We start from the raw sequence: 10,000 nt of genomic DNA on the forward strand, positions 1-10,000 counted from the left end.
GCAGTAATAGGGACAAATGAATGTCACATTTACAACCCCAAAAATCAAACAACTTCAAGGACTTTTAGGATGAAGATGAATTAACAAACACTTTCAAGGATTTTCAAAGCATTGAAAACGATTCTTAAAATTTCCCAGTCGATTGGTGCAAACACTAAAAGAATAGCCCTCAAAAAGTAAGTGTCCATTAAAATGATTTCTTTCCACAATAGACCTCTTTAGCTTCTACACTTTGCTTTCCCATTTTAGACCATGCGATGTTCTCAAGGGAATTTTCCTTTTGCTTTTTTCATATTTATTCCCACGAAAACAAGTGCATAACACGACATTTGAAAGAAACTGTTCTCTAGAGTAATATCACATGGTCTGAAATGGGAAAACAAAACGTACAAAAGGTCTATTCCAGATTAGCAATATACCTGTACACAGAACATAAATTTGTTTGTTGGAATTGAACAGAATTATATTCTGCACCAAATAACAGAGTGAACATGCTTTACTAAGAATGCACAAAAAACATGTTCTCTAAGATTCTGGTTTTGTGCAAAATAAGCCACCCACTGCATTACCTATTCCAAGTGCTGGCAGATGGACCATTTTAAAGCTGCAAAGCTGGTTTATTTTCTTCATAATTCCTAATGCTTTCAGCTGCTCTTGCAGCACAAGGGATTTTGTAAAAATATACAGAAATTTGTTTCATTAGAAACTTTGAAACACCTGCTTTCAAAGATCAAGGAATGGCCGACTGGGTAGCCAAGATTTAAAAATATATATATCATGAAGGATAAATACCTTTTCAATGGTTTCCATCACCATTTTCCTGTACTGCTCATTCTCATCTTTCAAGTCGTCCACGATTCTGTTGATGATCTCTGATGCCCCAACTTTGTTGGCCAATTCCACTGTGGTGTCAACAAGCTGCAAAAGCATGCGATAGCCATGAATTATGTTGAAACTGTTCATTTTTTCAACTCCTTTGCCATTTCCAGTAAAGCGTAAAAGCAACAAAACTGTGGCAATGCTCCTCAAATTTGAACTACAACCTTTGAAAACTGTCCTAGTTGAAGTGCTTTGCCATAGCAAGAAGTAGTTTGAAAGGATAACGTTTTGAAAAGTAGGAGGGGTATGCTGAAGGCATGTGAAATGCTCATATTAATTTCTTGTTTCTCGGGATGAAAATCCAGTGAAGTAACAAACTTAAGAGATTACAAAGAAGCCTTGAGGAGTGCAACCAAATTCAAGGATACAAGATCTGTTCAATCATAACAATAAATTCTCAAACCAACTCTAATAATTATCTGGACGCTGCATCTAGCCCCCTGACTATACCCTCACTTGTCCTTCTCACCATACTTCTACATGTGGTTCTTTACCACTAACATAGTAATTAAAGAGTATGTTTTACTAACCTGCCTGTAGTTTCGTCTGTCCAGTGCCATCCTGTGTTGCCAGAAATGCTTGAAGAAATCTGGTAAAATTTCATCCTTGATATATTGAGCTTCCACACCATCTGTTGCACAGCACTGCTTTACTACCTATACCACACAAATCAAACAAAACCATCAATGCATTAATTCCTGTCAACAGAAAACATCTTACTTGAAGCAACTTTCCCCACAAGTATGATTTTAAGTGATTCTATGATCCTCCTCACTTCATTTCATATATCATTTCATCGTTGAAACTTATGATTTTGGAGTTTACCAGTGCAAGTTCTCTCTGTGCTTATTGTTAGATCCCCTATTTTGTTTTAAGGAATTTCTAATACTTATTTGACAAACTAAATCAATGATTTATAAAATTATCAGTCTCATTCATGTAAATAGGCTGGATAAAAAGCAACACACAGCAACACCTTTCACTTCATATGTTGGGCTCCTAAGTTCTCAGCGTTTAGCTCTGAGGGCCCCTTTAAAATTTTCTTAGGCAGCAGCCTTGGAAGCGTGTACAGTTTAGTTAGTAAAGCTTTTAGTTTCTTTGATTCCTACAGTAAGAATGGCCCTAATCTTCAACTCGCAAATATGCTAGTTACCAAAGAAAACCAGACTCTTGTTCATTGCCAGATTCAATTGGCAGCAAAATTGCATGGTAATGCATATATCTCCATACCAATATAAAGAATAATGTCAACTACCAACTGAAACCAACCTTCAGCACAATCTTCTTCATTTCTTCATCAGGACTCTGAAACTCACGAATCAAGATCAACATCACTTCTCTAGTGTAGTAGTTGGCATACTCAGCGTCCATCAGTGGAATAAGGTACCCAATGGCTTTCAGAAAGGCAGCAAGACCCTGAAATGGAGAGACAGTCCCACTGTTAAAAAGGTAGCTACATGAAACAAAAGTAAGCATTGATATTCATTTATTTTTCTGCACATAACTTTGACAATCCATTCACTAGATCAGACGATTTACAAAATAGACAACTTTCATTCTGCCTAGCTTCCAACTTCACTTGCACTGCTGTTATTTGGTTTTTCTTTCGTTCCAAACATATATACATGAATTTTTAGTATTGTATCACGTTCAAATAGGCCATTTCCGAGTTGCTGTTTGTTGCCTGGTGCTCAACTATTGAAAGGGAAATGAGTTTGATTTGCATACAAAATACACAACTCATTTCCATTTGAATGGTTGTGCACCAGGACTCACTTTGAAACTGAGGCATGCAGCAACTCGGAAATGGGCTACTCTTAACTGAGCCTCATAGCTGTGAACGTGAAACCAATCTGCTAACAATCCAGATTCTGACTCTGATACTAAAGAGAACCAGCCCTTAGGTAGATGCAACCCACTGGGAAGCCCTCAGGGAATTCAAGTGGTCCTGTTGTGCATCTCCTTACACGTAAGTGTGTTGTTTATGAGCTAACTTTAAGTGGATAAGTACTTTGCTCTTGCAGGCAAATCTTTAAAGATTCTCACACCCTTTGCTTCTGTCTCTCTTACCACACTAGTTTCTTGGTGGTATTTTGGTCAAATAAGTATTCTCCATAGATTCTTTTGTTCAATTGCGCCTGTATGCGGCCACTTTTTTGTGGGAGGAGGCGGAGCACCTGCTTTCAGTACCACCTTCCTGTATATTGCATTTGCCCCCAGCTTACATTTAAACCCTTTCCAAGATCATGTATTTGTGAGAAGTTTAAAAATCATATCAGATCCTTAAGGTTCTTAGGGTACCGTAAATACAGGGTGCAGGGTTTTTTTGTCTCACCTTTCCTCTGTGCTGTCTGATACCTTTCCACAATGGCTTCAGCACACTGTCAAAAGATTCAATACCATAGGGAGTTGCTGCTTCAGCAAGAGCTGCCAAGGCAAGAGCTGTAATGGTTCGCACCTTCTGCTGTTCATCAACCAAACCTTAGAATATTCAGAAAAAAAGATGTGACAAAAGAGTTCTCCAACAACTAAGCACTGTTGACTGAATGAGAAGTCAAGTTTGCAATCAAAGAGATGCATTTATCAAGGATGTTGTTCAAAGCACTCAACTGGTCTCTACTATCTTCTCTATTTCCTTGATATGCTGGGTTGCTATTTATCTTAGGGTCAAATTAATAAGTTGTAGTGCAAGAGACAAAGGAAAAATGGTGGTCTTTATAGGAGGGGAGAGCATACTCACCATGCTCAATAATTTCCACCAAGTTCCTCAAGTGTGGCAAAATGGCACAGCCCATCAGAATAGCAATCTGCTGCACGATTTTGATTCCAGTATGCCTCGCCTGCCATGATTTCTTACTGCGACAAACTGCCTTCAAGAAAGGTAGCAACGAAGGAATGCCAAGGGCAGAGGCAACAACTGCAAAGGCTCTGAAAAAAAAAAAGTAACCCGGGACTTGATGTCATACTGGGTTCCAAGAAGGCTGTAAGTGTGACAACAAAAACTCAACTTGAGACTTCCTAGACACCCCTCTGTGTTTTGATCTGCTCAAATAAGCACTCGAGGGGGATAAAACCAGTCTTGAGATATTACTTTGACTTCTCTGAAGATACCTCATTTCTAAGGTTACAGAGCAATGGACTTGAACTAAAATAAACCCTGTGCACATTCAAAGTAGAACTTGGCTATACTTAAAGCCTTCTTGTGTGACTGTCCCTAATATGAACCCACTTACTAACATTCACACACAACCCAATCTCTGAATAGGCCTGGTGGATTGCTTTTCTTGTGAAAAATGTGGTTGTAACACAAACCTTTGGCACTCAGACCAACTTCAGAAAAGATACTGAACTGATCCCCACAAAAGGTCTTCTGAGCAAAGGGTTTGAAAATATTTTGAAAGTTGTCTAATTCTGAGAATTTTTTAAACAACACTCGCGCTTACAGTGCTCGAAGCTCAGTTTTTTCCTAAGTGGCCTTTGGTCGCCAAATATAAAATGTTGGTCGCCATTTTCCCTTTATGACACACTGTGGAGTATTATATGAGGGAAAGAACTTATGACCATTTCGAGACAAAGATGGCCACCTTACGATCACTCTTAAACGTGTACATGTACATCTATTCGCTGTCCTTCAACTCTTCATACAAATAGAGAAAGAAGAGAACTGCAAAAATTGCAAAAGAAATTCATGGACAATGTAGATATATTATAAAGCTTTTTCATTTTGTCTCCAGGAATCTAGAGTTTAAAAAAATATACCAATTATCATGACACCACTTCCACTCCGGAACAGTTGCTGAATTGGCAACCTTGGCAATAATTTTAGTTGCCATGGCAACCAATTCAGTTGCAGCTTCGAGCGCTGGCTTATAACAAAATTATTTTTAAGATCATGCAATTTCCATTAGAAATCACAATGAGCATACCTTGCTGTAGTGTTTCGAACATACTCATCAATGTTGTCAATATCAGGTCTCATGGTCGAGATCATGGTCGCCAAACCAGCAGCCTAATGAGAGAAGCAAAACAATAATAATATATAATAATTCATTAACATTAGTCCCACAATTAACACATGCCAAGGATGATGATAATATTTAACGCATTGACTCCTGGAAGTGAGACAACAGATTTTACTTGGTCTAATGCCAGATGCTTCTACTTGTCAACTGTCCCCTTCGTAAAATAATATTGTTATCATTATTTTTGTAAATATAAATTATTGATAGGGGAGCAGGGCTGGCACAGTGGTGAGGTCACTCGCCTTCCACCAATGTGGTCCACGATCGATTCTCGGTTTCTACGCCATATGTGGGTTGAGTTTGGTTGGTTCTCAACTCTGTTCCGAGAGGTTTTTCCCCGGGTACTCTGGTTTTCCCCTCTCCTCAAAAACCAACCTTTCCAGGCGTAACTCAGTCGGCTAGTGCGCGGCTTTCGGAGCAAGGGGTCCCCAGTTCGATCCTCGGTGACTTCAATGTCTGTTTCCACTTTCCTCTGATCCGCGTAGCTATACACGTAGCATTAAATATCCGTGAAACGGAGCACTGACAGAGGAAGGGGGTAAAAGGCGCACCGTCGGCTTCCATTGATACCAGTTTCGTAACTGAAGGAACTACCGATGTTAAATAAATTGACTTTACTTTACTTTTAGTCAAAGAATAGATAGGAAACAAGCATTTCTGAACCTTGGCTAAGTTGGAAATAATTTCACGTCCTTCCACTCTTGCATAGTAATCTTCATCAATCAACAGTGGCTCAATAACCACTAGGATCTAAAATGGAGAGCAAAATTAATGCAACGTCAAACAATCAGTTCAGATAGGTTTGAGGTAAATCACTAAATATATCATATGTTATTAATCGTTTAATCCATACTTTGTCTAACACACCAAAAATTTTAGATTCACTTTATCAACATTTCCAGCAGCATCATTCTGGTGAGATTGCTTGAACCACATCCTACCACACCTCCCTGATTGGCACAGCCACATGGAGTTCCTGGCCCCTTATCTCTATTTGCCCAGAAATTATATGAAGGAAAAAAAGTTTCCATGCTTTACATGGGCCTTGCCTTGGGCTCCAGAGGCATCCAACCCTCTTACCCATTTGCACAACACAGGTCCCATAACAGTTCCACCAATTCAATTCCAGTAGTGGGTAGGTTAAGTGAAAAATACCAGTAGATCAATCCATGTTGATTGCTTTCTCACACTGAAAGCAGTTACTGTTGAATTGACCACAGAGACTTCTTGATACGGTAATGTATTATGGTATAACTGTGAAAATAAAACTAGTTACATTAAAAGTTTACCTTGTGAACAAATGGACGAACAAGATCATCAAGTTTGTACAAGATGCGATCAATAACTTTGACCAACAAGTGACGCTCCTAAAAAAGCAAATTAAATTATTTGAGAAATTGCAGATAGGAAGCTGTTTATGAGGCATGCTGATATTTTTTTTTAAAGGACACAAAAAAACCTTTCCACTTAATAGTAATAATAAGTAATTTGAATACACAAGACTTATTTAAAGTTTTAGTCAGTCAAGCCATACCCTCTAGTCAATTATGCAAGCCATCAAGCTGAGGGCAAAACCACTAGTTAACTTTCTGGTGTGACTACAAGGTGCAGTCCTACTGACTCTGGGGGGATCTGCTAGCTGACTAGGTTACGTTTAGAAATGTCAAGGGTTTATTTGACAAATATGAATAGATTGATCTTTTGTGTAGCTTCTTCATTTGTCTGAAGACAGGTTGCACGCTGTTACGTCTTCCCTTTCGGCTTTATCAACACAAAAACAACCCCGAAAAAAAGATAAACAAAAATTTAAAAAACTACATTGGTCACTGACCTGATCTTCCAATGTGGGTGACATGAGAAGAGGGAGGATCTGATTAAATAATGGCCCTGCACCAAATTCACGAGCTTTGTCTGTTATCTGTCTCAGGGCTGCTTTTCTCATGGGTGGGGTACCATTCTTAATCTTCAAAAGCAGTTTCATGATCTTTCTCTCCTTCAGCTCTTCTGGGCTCAATGTGCTTTCATCAACATCCACCTAAAAAATACACAAGCAATACAATAAAAATTATTGCTGGTACACCTTAACTGCATGAAATGTCAAAATGTCAATGGCAGCATGGTAACAAACGAAGGGGAGGGGTGAAGAACAGAAGGTGCCGGTGGGCAGAGGACTTACACTGGATCATGTCGATGTTATAGCCACTCTCTCAAAAAAATTGTTGCACAGCATGCAGTTGCCAAGGAAAAGGGTTTTTGGAGTAAGGATTCGTCAAATCCTACCTGTAGTTTACAATGAAACCAACACCCGTATGTTGTTGTTGTAATAAGTCATTCAGTTTACTGCCAACCCTGCTTGAAACACCTTGATCCTGTACTTTAATCCATTGTCCCCTGAGTGTGAGACTTGGCAGATTTTACTCTGTCTAATGCCAGAGGGCGTTTTTGGTGTTAATAAATTCTTCAAGTAGAATTCAGTGGGAATGGTCACCAAAAATGGTCCAATGCAAATGAGGTAAACAATTTGCTGCCAAGAGAGCTAATGTAAAATTCCCTTTTCAAGGAAAATACTTGAAAATGACATTCCCCTTCTCAAGTACAAAGGCAGAGTTTAACTATAGATCAGATTTCTCACAGAAGGGTTGCCCTAATATCAACATTCTACACATCTCCCCCTTCCCTAATAATGAAAACCAGCGAGTGGAAACTCATTTCTATTGGAATGAAAGAGTCAAAAATGTGGGAGTGCATTACACTGTAAAGTTGCTTACCGCAGAAATAGTCAGTGTGTTATTTGATGCCATTGAGATGCCCCAATTTCAATGACTGAATTTTAATCATTGAAATTGGAAAAAAAAATGAAATTGCAAAGATGTTACAGCATCTGTAGCATTGCCTTCGGTTTGGCTTTCTTGCACTTCATTTTCTCTTTGTGTAGGCTCATTATTGCCACCTGAATTCTGCATAAATCCAAAACTTTGAAAATCCAATACGGCGCATTCAGTTACAAAGTGTGACTTTTTCGTGTGATTGTTGTACCCAGACTACCTCAGACAGGAGCTCTTCAATATGGCAGAAAAATGTCATCAATGAGGTGATCATGGCAACCGTTAGCTAGTGTTTAGGGGCTGCTTGCTCGTTTTCTTTGCATACATTTGGCTTAAGGCCTTTAAAAAGAAAAATTGCTTGAGTATTTTGGTTCATTTCTATTTTTTTACTCTCCCAAGTGTTAAATTTACTCTCCAATGGGAAACAGGTGAGTGTTAATGTCCAGCCCTGGGAGTGTGATAAACAATAACAAAACGTGTCAAGGAAAGCTGGCATCATCAACTTACCAACAGCTTGTCAAAGTACTGCACATCATCAGGTTTCAAATAAGGCAAATTTCCAGGAGGTTGGTCTTCAACAAGTTTGGCTGATCTGTCTTCTTGCTGCAAGTAACATAAAAGGCAAAAAGATTGTACACTATCTAAGGTATACAACTACAATAATATCAGTGTTCCAAATAAGGGGTAGGGTCTAGGGTCAAAAACCAACACAAAGCTGAAGACCTGACCCAACCAATGAAGGAATGCACTTCAGGAAACACACAGAAAGCTACTAGACTACAGTTTGACCCCTACAGATTACTTGCAGAAAACCTTACCTCCAAATCTTATCTAGAGCACTGAATACTAATATTACGATTGGTATAATTACTATGAGATGCATCCACAAAAAGGAAAAATGATCACAGCTACTTCCATGTCAAGATAGAGCTCAGCTTCTCGTTACAGTGTGAGGTTGCGGAGAGATTCACCTTTTAATGATTACCAAAACTTGTGTCACCAGTCATATATGCTATTCATCGCCTACCAAGGGCAGCTAAGGAAAAACAAACAATCACTCCAGTAAATCATCTTACTTGAATGTAAAAGCCACTTCCACCTATTGGAGTCGGTGTTGCTGTCAGCTTACGTGTTGGAGTTCTGATGGGCTGGTATCCAGGAGGTGGTTCAAGAATCTGAAAAAAAAATAATAATAATAATAATAATAAATGATCACTCATGCTTGCAAAAAGAAAATAACTTTTCAGTGACATGTTAAGCAGCTAATAAAACAATGCCATAGAACCAAGTAGTTTAAAATGTTCCTCTCGCCACTCATAGGTAATACCTTATATCCTTCCTTGGGGAAAAGAGAGTCCAGTTCATCATCAGACAGGTATCTGTTTCTTTCATCAATCTCCCTCTCCCAGCGATATGCCTGCATCTGTTCGGGTGTCATGGCCATCTGACCTGGGGTAGGGGTCTGCATCTGCATGGCAGCAGGTCCTGCAGGTGTCACACCACTAGTGCCAATAACAGGGGTTGTGCCACCCATTTGACTAGCAGGTGTCTCATCCCATCTGGACCGCCTCTTGCTGCCTGGAGTGGGCGTGGCCCCAGGGGTCTCTGCCCCAGTACGGTCTGTTCTAGGCGTCTCTGCCCAGCCAGGTGTGGAATGACCTGGAGTTTCACCTTCAAAGAAAAATAGCCATCTTTAATAAAAGAATTCATTCTCAAGTAACCTTTGGTTTTGGACCCAGTACACAAGAGCCTAGAACAGTGGAGACTTCAATATTATTTGTGTGTGAGTAAAACAGTCAAATTGAACAAGAAATGGTGCTCCAACCTAAAAAGTTTGCTTTTTTAACCCTTTTCCTCCTAAGAGTGGTACTTATGATGCTCTGTCTAATGCCAGATGATTTCACTTGCCAATGGGGACCACTTCAGCGGTGAAAGGGTTAAATCTCTACATAACATTGTCATCCATATAAAAACTACTCAATTACAAAAATGTATGAACAGAATCTCAAAAAAAAAAGTCAATATTACATGACAAATTATATCTGGTTCAAATTTTTTACATCAAGATCCTAGCATTGACAAACAGAGTGAAATAACAGATCTTCAAAAAGGGGCAAAATTTAACAAACCTCTTTCCGTTTTTGGAGTTTCATCCCAGCGATTCCTTCTTGCTGATGATACACCTATTTAAGTGACAGAAGCCATTAAATTGACTGGAACACTAATTGAGCAAGATAGGTCAATGCAACAAAATAAAAGGCACTTCCTTGTATT

The 10,000-nt window shown here is 39.1% G+C and overlaps 1 protein-coding gene across 1 annotated transcript in view; it reads right to left on the reverse strand.

Annotated features, from left to right (window-relative positions):
• The window catches only part of LOC138031500 (splicing factor 3B subunit 1-like), a 35,508-nt gene that overhangs the window by 14,266 nt on the left and 11,242 nt on the right, over positions 1-10,000 (reverse strand). Inside the window, 13 exon segments of the mRNA XM_068879207.1 lie at positions 793-918; positions 1,410-1,535; positions 2,149-2,295; positions 3,215-3,360; positions 3,620-3,807; positions 4,806-4,888; positions 5,565-5,651; positions 6,191-6,268; positions 6,733-6,936; positions 8,234-8,329; positions 8,803-8,901; positions 9,054-9,397; positions 9,856-9,909. Coding sequence (XP_068735308.1) covers positions 793-918; positions 1,410-1,535; positions 2,149-2,295; positions 3,215-3,360; positions 3,620-3,807; positions 4,806-4,888; positions 5,565-5,651; positions 6,191-6,268; positions 6,733-6,936; positions 8,234-8,329; positions 8,803-8,901; positions 9,054-9,397; positions 9,856-9,909 — 1,778 coding nt within the window.

This window comes from Montipora capricornis, chromosome 1, assembly GCF_036669925.1.
Source record: "Montipora capricornis isolate CH-2021 chromosome 1, ASM3666992v2, whole genome shotgun sequence".
Taxonomy (NCBI): Eukaryota; Metazoa; Cnidaria; class Anthozoa; order Scleractinia; family Acroporidae; genus Montipora; species Montipora capricornis.